At 44.0% G+C, this 12,424-nt stretch overlaps 1 protein-coding gene across 4 annotated transcripts; it reads left to right on the top strand.

Moving 5' to 3' along the window:
- The first annotated feature begins 6 nt into the window (after positions 1–6).
- CSTA (cystatin A) lies at positions 7–12,242 on the top strand. 4 transcript variants are annotated; one of them, XM_013958042.2, is made up of 4 exons: positions 7–91; positions 4,727–4,827; positions 9,324–9,425; positions 12,006–12,242. In XM_013958042.2, the coding sequence occupies exons 2-4, from the start codon at positions 4,762–4,764 to the stop codon at positions 12,132–12,134; spliced, it is 297 nt and encodes a 98-aa protein (XP_013813496.1). In that variant the 5' UTR covers positions 7–91; positions 4,727–4,761; the 3' UTR covers positions 12,135–12,242. The 4 variants fall into 4 exon arrangements, with proteins under 4 accessions (XP_013813496.1, XP_013813498.1, XP_013813499.1 ...); XM_013958044.2 differs by lacking the exon at positions 7–91 and adding an exon at positions 1,906–2,056; XM_013958045.2 differs by lacking the exon at positions 7–91 and adding an exon at positions 3,570–4,095.
- The last annotated feature ends 182 nt before the right edge of the window (positions 12,243–12,424 follow it).

The following is a 12,424-nucleotide window of genomic DNA, read 5'->3' as shown; positions in this document are numbered from 1 at the left end:
GCACAGAGGGATATCTCTTACAGTATATGACAAATCACATGGATGAGTGGCTGTTTGAATCTCTTGCTGTTGAACTTAGTGGAACATTAAGGTGAGTAGCTGAAATTGCCTGCTGTGCTTTGGGAAAAAGGGAGGGAGGAGAAGGCCTTGCTAGTTTTTGAGTATTTAAGATTTGTTTGAGAAGTGGGATGCTTTGTGATGGTATGTAAGTGGCTGTGGGCTGTACTAAATAAAGACAGATAAAATGTTCTCTGTGTGTAGTGACCCCTGTCCATTCTAGGATCATGCCTACTTAGGGTTGAATCCTGCTTCAACTTTATTACTCTTATCATGATCAAAGTAGCCACAAGATAAGTGGACTGCTTGATGTCATGTGTATCAAACAATGGACCCTGCAAATAGCAGGATTTCATCCCTTTTTCTGGCTCTAACTTTACTACTTCAGGTTAAGGCACTTTAGCAATTTGCACAACCGATGCCCCTGCCCTGAGTCTAGATCCCCTGCAGGTAGCTTGTCCCTGTGCTGGGGTGAAAAACCATCTCGAACATATGCTTCGTTTCCTTTTGTGAAACAGGAAGAGGCATTTTTTTCTGGCACTCAGTGCTCTCTTCTTCTGCAGCCTTTAGGCACTCAAAACTGATGAAATAGCTAGTCTTTTTACAGAAATCTTTTAAGGATAGAATTTGGTTGTCTTGGAGCAGACTAAGGGGAAGAGGCTCTTGACTGGTACCATAAGCTCAGCAAAGGCTAGAACTTTTAATGATTTTCACACTAGGTTAACACTAGGTTTTAACACTATGATTTTAACACTCAGTGAAACACAACTTTCTGCTGCTGAATTTCAGGTTTCTATCTATCTCTCTAGCTGATGTACAGTGTCAGAAAGCTCTTGAAATCTGGGTGGATATTAGGATGGAAGCCCTTGTTTGCAGACCAGCATGTTGAAAATCAAGGCTAGTGTTACCATGATGATGTTTAGATCCCCAGTTTGTAGGTGGAGGGCTGCTTTCCTTTAGCAGCTCTTGAAATTCAGTGCAGGCCGTGTGGTGTTTTCATCCAGTCATGATCTTGTGACTCATGTCTTGTCACTGCAAAACCAGAAGACTGACTTGTTGCCTCAGTGTTTTGTTACGTGTAGGGCTTTGGCTTGTGACTAGAAGCTACATGCACACTCAGTGCAAAAATGAGACTGATTTGGAGAAATTGGTTCAAATGATGGCTATGCATTTGGAATCTCTGAGGGTAGCAAGCATGCAGACTAAGGTCCAAATTCCCAGTGAGACATTTACGTAGATCACTGTATTCATAAATTTGGAGTCTTATTTTACAGGAATATAATACAGGAATGTACAAGCATACATATGTTGTTATAGGATTCCTTATAAATAGTTGCTGATAATACAGAATTTCTTAGGCAGTTTTCCAAATGCTGTTTCATTATAGCCGAAGCTTAATGGAGAGAGGTTTATGTTAGGATTGCATTTATACGCTAAACGTCTACATGTATCTAGCATCTTCATCTTCTTGTTTACTGTCATTGTGAGACTTGTAACTAATTGACATCTTCCCTGTCCCATGCCACTGACCATCTTTGATAGTGAGCTGTCAGCATTTCAGTGACTTCATGAGCTGTGTGTGCAGGGGAGTACTACATTCCAATCTCAGAAGCATCACTGGGTTTTGAGACAACCATTAGGACTCTTGCAGAAAGAAAACAGAATGGTTTGCACGGGAAAACTTTAGCTACAAGTTGCTAACACTTAATGCTGATCTGCATTTCCCTTCTGGACAATTCTGTGCATTCTGAAAACAGAGTTCTCAGACTCTGAAGTAAAAACCATCAAACCCAGAAATGCAGAGTTTAATGGATGACTTCCAAACAACATTAGTGTCTTCCCTCCTAGAGTCTTCCTGAGATTGTAATTTTACCCCTTCTAGCCTCTGTACTCAGCAAACTCCTTACTAATCAGCAGCAAGAATTCACCAAAGGCTAGTGCTGCCCTGGACATCTTTTCAACATCTCTTCCCTGGGGAGCTAGTGTGATCTGCATTCCAGTAAGTGAAGTTTGTAAAAAGGCCTGGTTCAGCACTGGTGCTGCCTTGTTGGGCATATTCTGTGTTTTTTGTGCTTTAATAAGGTGAGCTGGCTCTTCCAGTTGGTTAGGTCCTCTGTCCTGCTGCGTGAATAAGATGCATGGTAGGAGCATGGGGGAAGATGATCAGCACTCGAGTGATTCAGCAGTGGTGTGTGCATAAGAAGGAGGTTGAGCTCATCTGCGTGAGTTGTCATTAACTCCATGAACTGGGCTGTGAGGAAAAACTCATCCAGACTGGTAAATTCAGTGAAAATGGCAGACTTCCAGCTTTAACATGCTCCCCTCGCTTGCAAGAACTAGGAATGTTTTTCACTTTGTTCAGAAAAATGTTTTATCATGACAACTGATTTTCTTCAAATGGCTTTCATCTGCTCACATGACACTGTTGCCCAAGTCTGGGAAATCCCGCAACATTCTTATCAGCGACATGCTACATATTACCTCGATCTATATCCTATTAAGTCCAGTGCCCCGTCAGCCCTAGTTTCCCAATCCCAAGACCTTTGTACCAAGAACAGGCCTTGAAGATAGATATGAAGTACTTCTTTTCAGTCTGTTGCATCACTTGTCATCTATGAGGAGGGTCCCGAAGCTGGTCTGTGCTACTGATACATAGATATGTCTGTGCTGCACAATCACCATTGCTTTGGCTGTGACCTCGCTTGCTTGCTTATGGCCAGTTCTCTAATGTTGATCCCAGAAGTGCCCATTGCCCATGCTCTGCACAAGTTCTCACTTCACTCCTTTATGTGTGTCCACCCTCAGGGACCAAAAATTGTTTGGTCTGTTGCTACTCCTCTGGTCCTTGCTCTGGAACAACCTTCATCCCCTTTGCTGGAGAGGGGAATGGCAGGACTACAAAAGGGAAAGCAGTTTTTCATTCTGTCCTGAAGCATTAGCTCTTCCTTACCAGCCAGGGCTGCTAACAGTTGCTAGCCTTTCTGCAGTAGGCAGCATGTGTTTGAGCTGTGTACATTCATATACAGTCATGCATATGACTGTCATGTGTCTGTGAGTGCTTATGCAGAATGCACACATACTTTCTACATGTTACATATTTTAGCAATGTGTAACTTTAAGTACCTTGAAATTAGAGCAGCTACTTCGTGCCCTCAGCTACTGCAGTGAGGGGGACAGGAAAACAGATATGGTACTTTCTTTTCCAGTAAATTGGCGCAGGGTTTTCAAAAAGAAAGGAAATAATACTCCATATTCAATCACTGACATGATTGTCTGAATGCAACCGTACGTTTGATAGGAAAGCAACAAAATTAACCTATCTGCAATACTTACCTGAACTTAGGATAGGAATTTTCTCCCTCCTGGTTCTGGTGTTTGCCTAAAACAGGCAACAGTAGTAGTGGGACTGATCAGTGCCTCGGCGCCTTTCAGGTCAGGCAGAGGGAAGTAAAGTAACTGAAAAAATAAAAAGCAATCTTTTGCTGCCTCCTGCTTTGAAGGATATTGAGAAAATGCATTTTCAAGTTGAATAGGAGCTGCACTAAAGAAATTGCCACATACTTTCATCCAATCTCAAATAGTGTTGGGAAATGCTGGGTGTAGCTTTGGTCCCTTTCCTAAGTACACAGACCAGTCATCTATGCATGGGTGGTGAGTCGAGAGGTTCTAGTTTCAGGCTGAACCAACTCTCTTAGATGTGGGTGGCTGGAGATTGTTGTCATTTGCTTTTCTTATTGACATGATGTGAGGGTGTGCTCCTTTCCCCCCCCACTAATGTGCTCTCTCCCCCTCAACCTGACCTCCCTGCAAACAGCACGTATGTGGGGGCTAGTTGAGCATGCGCCTACTAAGGCCCATCTAGTATGCAAATATGACTATGAGTCAATCATCTCCCCCCCCATAATAGGGGGCGGCCCAGAGCCCATTGAGCTCTCCTGCACGGCAGCGGGCTGCACTGCAGAACCTCCTCTTGAGTAGGAGCGCCTCTCAAGGTTGCTCCTCGAGGCTGAGAGATTCCTTACCTGCGACAGATCCTCGGTAAATGATTAACAGCATGCTGAACTTTTGCGAACTTTGTGAAACTTTCCTGAGTTATATCCCTGACTGACAGCACACATAATTCCTTGGACATAAACCGTTGACCAAGTCTGAGACTAGGACTGGATTCAGCCACACCTAGGCTTCTCTCCAAAGGAGTTTAGAAAGCAAGGGGGTCCAGTCTGAACCTCATGACTCAACGGGAGAGTCTCCATTGCGCACGCATCTGACCCTGTCCTTCATGCAGTAAATAACTGAGTGAACCTTGCCAATCGAACCTCGTTAAATAGTTCTTATTTATGATTGAACTTTGTTAAGTCGCTGTCTTACTGCAATAAACGTAGTGCTGCTTCCCTCTTACGAGTGAAGTGCATCACTCCTTTCACAACACATGAAGACTCTGTACCCACTGTAAGATTTTAAAGTGTGGGGCTTTTTTTTCATTTACTATTAATATCCATGCTTTACGTTGTTCTTTTTTCCTGTTTTACCCATTTTCTCTTCTTCTCTAGTAATGGTAGGCTCTGTAAGCTACAAGTCATGTGATTTCACAACACGTGTATATGTATATATAAATATACAGCAGATGCCTGGTGACTCTGCTCAGACTGCTCTGAACTTTCCTCCTCAGAACTGCCTGTCATTTTGGAGAGGTTATCTGCCACCATGATGCCTGGGGGCTTATCTGACACCAAGTCTGCTACCCCAGAAGTCCAGCATATTGTTGACCAGGTGAGTTGCAACCTATCTGAAGATGAACAATCTCCGTGTGCAGGGGGTCAAGTCTTGAAGCTTGTGCAAAGGTTGGGAGACCGGATAGTGATGCTGAACCAATGTTTAAACTGAAGAAGTTAGTGCTGAAAATGGGAGTCCCCTTGATTGCCAGTATTTCGTCAGCATTTGAGGTAGGAACTGTACCAGGAACACAGAGATAAACCATTTCTCTCTCTTGTCCTTGGCCATAACCAGGCATTGTACTGGCTACCTTCGGTACATTTGCATGTAGTTCAAAGACCAGCTCTAGCATGCCAGCAGTGGGATCACTTGTTTGAAGTTAAGGGCAATGCATTTGAACGGAGGGGGTCATACCTGATAGAATTAATTCTTCACTGAAGGACCTGATTAGGACAAACCATATGGCAGCATGCACTAAAAACAAAGACACTTGCAGGACATGGCTGTGGATAACAGGCATGTTCTCTGCTGGCATCTCGTATTTTTGAGTGTCACAGCTGTGATGCAGGGGCTGCTGGTGCAGCAGGAAAGGGTGAGCTGAACACAAGTAGGCAGGGCAAGTGCGCCTGCTGTGGTGGTTGGTGGGGCTGTTGGGGAAGCAGCTTTGTGGACCACACGTGCAGATCCTATAACATCCTGCAATGCAGCACTTACTTATTAAATAGTACAAAATGTATCTTGAGGAGTGGGAGGGGCACAGTGTGACATGGGAAATCTCCTTTTGTCTCCCTTGCCTGTTGTTCCCTCCTCCCCACCCCACCCTCTGCCATCCCCTTTATCTTCCCAACTCTGGAAGATGAGCTCTTCCTTCTTTGGCAACCACACAGAGTGTAGCTAATCCTCCCCAGGAGGAAACAAAAATAGGAAGTAGCAGGGCTGAAGGTGTTAGTCAATATTGCTGCATGTGCCTGTGTGTGCAGGGCTCCCAGCTCCCTCCTCTGCTGTGCCACGGTGGGCTAGGTACACTCCATTGCTGCTCCACGTCTCCCGTGGGCTTGCAGGCTAGGACCAGGCAATGATGAAGCTGCACTAAGGTGAGCTGGACTGTGTGTGTGGAGAGGCAGAGCCACCAAGAGATCTTGTAAACAGGCTGTATGGGGATTTTGGCTGTGAAATGGACAGTACTTGGTCTGTAGAAAGAGGGAGGGAGGTTTGATCAGACAGCAGGTGAGGCACTGGAGGGTGCTGGTGTCTCTGCTAGGAAGTGGGATGTGAGGAGAAGGGGGAACAGGTAGATCGTTACATTAGAGGGATTTTGGGGGGCATTAAAGGCTGTGAGGAGTCTGGGGTGACCCGAGCGAGGTGCGCATAGATGGGGCAGGGTTGGAGTATGCCAAGAGGGATGATGATAATGAGCTAGTCAGAGACAGGGTAATTTACTGCAGAACTGAAGGGGAAAGGATCATCTAAAAATGTTTGGGGTGCACCGATAGAATTGCTCAAGAGCAGCATCACTGTTCATCCTACACTGACATGTGGTTGAAGGAGCAGCACTTGCAGGGATCAGAAATTCCCTCTTATCTATGGGGAAGAGACCACAGAGTGACAAACTTAGGCAAGGGCTTGCAGCACCGTTGTGCATTTACAATTCTGGTTTCTTCATATGTAAGAGAGAGAGAGAGAGGACAATGTCTCTTGACAGCTGGAGGCCATGAAATTTGACTGAGTCCATAAAACACTTTCATAGCACCTTTCAAGGAGGTGCTTAAAGTATAGCTTGCCAGATATTGAGCTGTGCTTTTTTTAATGCTGGGCTGTGTTGTGTGTGATACTGACAAAAGATCCTACAGCACAGTGATGTGTGTTGGAAATTAAACTGTGGTGCTTGGCTGTCAGTGAGCAAAAAGGCACTTAATGTGAAAGTTCATGTCAGGCTGTGCTCATGCTCACAAAATACAGGGCAAAATATGGAATTTTAAATGTGGAGATGTGGATGTTCTTTTTGATTCCGGAAGCAGACTGAGTTACTGAGAATGGAAGAGCACCATAAATAACTTCAGGAAAATGAAAACAAATTATTCTTTGCTCTTTATTTGAAGAACTTTGTGATTCTTCCCTCCTCCTCCTTTGTAGGTCCTTTCCTTTTGAAAGCTCAGACTCCACAGAGGCTTTGCTCATGCAGTTCTCTAAGGAAAACGTCCTTGTGAAGAAAAACCTTATGGTGGGGCAGTCCCCCTAGGCTTCCAGACAGATAAATGTTACCCTTTAGGAGATGCAATTCTGTAGGATTTTATGCTCTGCTAAGAGGAGGAGCAATTCACGTGACTTGAACAAAGTTGTGAAGAGCATGTGCAAACCCTGGGATGCCCAAGGTCTCTCTGCTCTTGGCATTATGGAATCATTTACTTGCACCTTTGCCTTGTCTCTAGTCTAATCCTCAGTGAACTGGGGAATGTGTTATTTATTCAGTCCCCTTGTATTACAGCTGTTGCCTTTAAACTCAGGAATGTTTGGGGTTTAAAGAGCTATTAGATATGAGCTGAGGAATGTTATATTTTCTATTTGATTAAGAAGCTGTCTGCATGCCTGATCTTACTAAAGGCTTGGTCAATAAATAACAAGTGGTCAGAAGCTGGGAGAGATCATAAGTCAGGAGAGAGGTAGAACTGACTTTGTTTTGTTCTAAGACAGGAATAATGAGTACCCAAAGATGCCACAATTAACTTGCATATGGTTCATTTACATTTCTAAAAGCCTGCAGACCCTGCCAGCTGGAAGAGGGTTGAGAACTGGAGTTTCCTCATTTGCTAGAGTTAGTAGCTCTGAGTTGAAAGTATAGCTGAGCAGAAAGTATAGCTGGCCGTTCCTGGGATAGGAGCCATGTGGAAACTGCTTCATTAGTGTAGGAGAAGAGCAAAGAGCTCTTGGCAATTTAGTAAATGAATAGAGTAAGAGATTATGAAAAGCCTCAAGATGGTGAGTTGAAGGTATTGGAAAATTACTGACTGTCCAGAAATTGTTGAACTGCACGTTGCTTCCTGGGACCTGGCTAGTATGAAGAAACGTCAGGGGAGTGATGGTGAGTGGGAGGCAGAAGTTCTGGGAAGAAGACCAATTAGTTCCATGTTCTCCTGTGAACTTCCCCATGATGGGAAGTACTGATGTGCTGCTGAACCCCTCCCAGGGACTGCCTGAGCAGGCTGCTAAATAGCAATGCCCTCATCCGCCCAACTTCTGGTATGCATCTGACCTGCATCAGGTCATTAGTGTGTGTGTCATGTAGAGGAGGGGCTGATACCCAGCTTGGAAGAATTTTTTCATGCTTTCTGGATGCTAGAGAGAAGTTTTCTGGTTACATTTGTTGTAGTCGCCTTTCTACTGGGAATTTGTGTCATCAGATGCAAGCTTCTATAGTAAAACATTCACTGGTGCATAAATCCTGATGCCTTAGACACCTGGCTAGACTTCCACCCGTGCTCACAGCTGTCCCCCTCCCCCTTGCCATTGCAGTCTAGTATTTGTAGGAATATTAGATCTCCGAGAAGCTAGGGCCACTGCGATTGCCGATGAACCTAAACTTCGCCTACACTTGTATGTTTCAGCAGAAATTTTTTACACCTTTTTAATAGGTACGTAAAGAGTCTGTGAATGTCTGAACTGTACATATTTTAAGATCTACAGGGCTTAAGCTGGGTATTGTGCATAAATACATCTCCCAGAGTTGTTAGTGTTAAGTATGGTCAGCACAGAGTATTGTTTTGAACTTCATTGAACTACATTAGCTGCAGCTGCTATGTAGTGAAGGACTGATGATGTTTATGCAATTCTGGGGTTGACTTTGGCTCACACTTCTGAAGTCCTACATCTGCTTTAGGAGATGGAAGTACCTAATCCAATCCTGGACCACTGTAACTGTTACAGTTTATGTTATACAATTCTAGATGTTTAATAGCATATTTAGCTTAAATTACAGCTTTAGCTGCAAGGCTTCAACCAGGGCTAGAATAACTTTCAGGAACAGCCTGATCAGTTGGTTGCCTCAATACTCTCAAAGAACCCAGTTTAATGTTTTTTCTTACAGAACTTGCAATAAACAAATCGAGTACAGCTCTGAGGCTGTGAAACACAGCAGGGACCTGCAGCCTCCCCAACCGACTGGCACAGGCTCAGGTTTCCTTCCATTACTGCGTAATGGTGTGCTTGGCACAGGACATTCCCTGCAGGCAGTATGGTTTGGTACCTGGTTCCTTTGACAAAAAATTAAAAGGGCTCTAGACAGTGGTTTCCCTATACTGAGCAGGAGAGAGATTTTCCCAAAAGTTGTCCAGCTAAACTGTTAGGAAGCCTAATTCTGACAGGATTTTAAAGGAGGCTGGAGGCAATGCTTGAAATGGGCTGGAGGTTTTGGTGTAAATTGAATTATTTTGGTTCTAACGGGTTTATTTTATTAAGGACGTGTGTGTATTTTAGGAAGCTGAAAATTAAGAGTGGTGGATGTGAGAGGAAAGCCTTGATACCAACCTGCTAACCCTTTTTTCCCTTTCTTTTTACAGGTGAAGCCACAATTTGAAAGCAGGGTAAACAAAACACATGGCATCTTTCAAGCCATAGTATATAGGACTCAGGTGGTTGCTGGAATAAACTACTTCATTAAGGTCTGTACATATTATAAGAGGGAGTGTTTTCTAGTTAAACAATATATGTGACTTGCATATTGGCTTATACCAAGAAAACAAAGCAGGTGTAGTAGAAAACTCTCTGATGTGACTGGAGTTAGGGACTGTCTCCAGATGGTTGTAAAACTCCTCTGTTTGTCACTACTGTAGGACAGGAATAGAAAAACTTACAAACATGCACTGTGTTTTTTGAGACGTGAATGATAACCTTTTTAGGATCATCTCTCTTGAAAGACTATTGACTGTCTTATCGGCTTGAATTTTCTGAACTGGCCTTAACTCTGCTCTCCGCTGGAAGACACAGAGGCAGTGGAAGAGCTGCTACTTTGCCATGAAAGGAAGCATCGTGTGTATTATGATTAATCTGAGGTCAGCCTGAGGATCTAATGGAGAGTTAGAGTGAATCTTTTAAATCTCATTTAAGCATCCCACACACTACTACTGACCAGTTTTGCATACAAGCCTGTGCTTGACCTCTTCGTTCTGTATCATCTACTGCAGAGGTGCAGTTTGCCTGCTAGTTCCTTCTGTATTTGTAAAGCCCCTTTTCCACTGTGTGGGGAAATGGTTAATGCTTCATTTGTGGCCCTCTGATGGCACGGTGTGTCCTCCACCTGAAAACCTTACCCATGGATTTGAGCAGTTTTCTGAGAGAAGCAGCACTTAAGAGATTGCAGGGCATATTTTACCACCAGAACATAAGATCAGGAAATGCTGCTTGCTGGCAGGTTGCCTTTCCTTAAGTAGAGTACATGTTGCATGTGACCACTGTATCACAACCCCTGAGAGTTTTACAGACATCCACCTGGTACGATGTACTCCCTTGGCAAGGGTCTGCCTGCTATTGCAGAAATTGGCAGGTAGGGTTTGGTGAACAGTGATTCTGCAGAGAGCCATGATGAGCAGTTGTTCTGCACTGCTCATACTTCCTTGATTGCAGGGAGGACAAACGCTGCCAAACCTTCTTTCCTGGGTCCCTCCTTCAAATAACTTTCAACAGTTATTTCTGCATTCTGTGGGCCTCAGAGAATTTTACTGACAGACTACCTATTTTATGGCGAGTCTGGGTCTCACTGACATGAATTTTACTGTGAGGGTGACAGAGCACTGAACAGGTTGCCCAGAGAGGTTGCGGAGTCTCCTTCTCTGGAGATATTCAAAACCCACCTGGATGCAATCCTGTGCAATGTGCTCTAGGTGACCCTGCTTGAGCAGGGGGGTTGGACTAGATGATCTCCAGAGGTCCCTTCCAACCTCAACGATTCTGTGATTCTGTGAATGATTTTTATCCTTGCCCTGCATCTGTGAGACGTGTCTTCATGTTGCAACTGAGTCACTAACAGTAACAATTTACTTAAAGGCTGCAGCAGAGGCAGGAGTCACACCCAGTGCAATCTTGCTGCTGACCTAGGCAATTACATGTGCAAACTACTAGTTCTCCTGCTATTCATGCTAAGCTGAACTACTCAGAAATTATGACTGACATGATACCTAACTTAGAAGAAAATCATTTTTAGTCTTGATAACTGGTCATTTCTCTCTTCTTTCCCAGTCTTGCAAGCGACAGGAAACAAGTCCAGCACTGGTTTACCAGTATCGCGTTTCCTCCCCCATCCCATACTTCGTTTTTAGCATCAACTGGAATGAGCTCTGACTGTCACAAAATTCATTCTTTTATACTTTGGAATTTTCCAGATCACCAGTATTTCACTAACAAACTTACAGCTGCAATGCAATCCAGACCAAGACAAACATAGTGCCATACTGCAGCCATCAGAAAGCATGGTTCCTAAACTTTCTCTTAATACTGCATACTACTTACCTCACACAGTGAGAGTTTAGTGCCCATTAGCTTGGCCCTGTATGTAGGAAATAAAGATTTGCTACAATATTGGACCCTGTGTAATAACTTTTGGGAGGGGAAGGTGAGTTTATTTAAAAAAGTACTTCAGCTGCTCATACCCCCTCCCCCCCAAAAGGCACCAAGAAACATGTCAAGTTGTCTGTCCAGGCACCAACATGTTTTCAGTAATACTGAGGAATACTGAATACTGATGCTGGCTATCAAGTTGTCATTGCTTCTCTGGGGCTGGTCTTAGGACCATTTGCTTGTTTGGGATATGTCTTCTGTACCCTCTAGGAGCTGACGTTGTCTCTGCATCTCATCCCGCTTCTGAGTCATCAGGATTTACTCATCGTCTTTTGTATCCTGCTCTGAGTATCCTGAGAAGTTGTATGCTGATGTGCTGGGATCTTGATGACCTTAATCAGGATGCCATCAACACATTTCTCCTGTTGTTAGTTCTGGTGCTTCCACATCGAGGCAGTCCTATTCATTTTCCTTTCATGTCAGTCTTAAGGTTTCTATACGTTTCTCTACAGGTATAGACAGTTTCAGCCACCTGCTACTAGCCAGACTTGGGTTAAGAGATGCTGAAGTAAAAATGGAGACATGCCTACAATTAAGCTCCTGAGATATATTTCTGCAAGTAAAGAGCATGCTTTGTTTGAACCTGCTTCACACATGTTCCTTACTTTCCCCATTGTTTTGGTTTTTAGGTCCAGGTTTCTGATTCCATGTATGCCCATCTGAGAGTTTTTCAGAGCCTTCCTCATGAGAACCAAGGTCCCAGCCTTGTCAGTTATCAGACTGGCAAAACCAGAGATGATCCTCTGACCTACTTCTAAGAAACAGTGGGGCATGGTTCCTCACTTCTGCAAGTCACATGTGGATTCAGCCTCTATCAGTAAATCCATGCAAATAAAGTTTTGAAAGCTATTTGTTCCTGTATTGCAGGTCACATGCTGTTTGGCTAAAGCGTGGATGGAGTCTGAGGTAACTTGTGCTGAAATACGAGAGTCAAAACTGCTTCTGTCACCTGAGGCACTCCAGCTGTAAGGCAGAGTACATCCTTTTCAATTTCTCTTTCCAAAATGCTGCTATGCATGCTTTGAAGACAAAACTTGGGCCTGCTGTG

Source organism: Apteryx mantelli, chromosome 1 (genome assembly GCF_036417845.1).
Source record: "Apteryx mantelli isolate bAptMan1 chromosome 1, bAptMan1.hap1, whole genome shotgun sequence".
In the NCBI taxonomy this organism is placed as follows: Eukaryota; Metazoa; Chordata; class Aves; order Apterygiformes; family Apterygidae; genus Apteryx; species Apteryx mantelli.
The sequence above is the reverse complement of the archived record's forward strand: the minus strand, read 5'-3'. Positions and strand labels throughout refer to the sequence as shown.

Excerpts from the sequence above, each read along its gene's own strand:
- CSTA (XM_013958042.2), top strand. The coding sequence starts at position 4,762 with ATGATGCCTGGGGGCTTATCTGACACCAAGTCTGCTACCCCAGAAGTC. Across the intron at positions 4,828-9,323 it reads TCCAGCATATTGTTGACCAG|GTGAAGCCACAATTTGAAAG; the intron begins GTGAGTTGCAAC and ends TTCTTTTTACAG. Across the intron at positions 9,426-12,005 it reads GAATAAACTACTTCATTAAG|GTCCAGGTTTCTGATTCCAT; the intron begins GTCTGTACATAT and ends TTTGGTTTTTAG.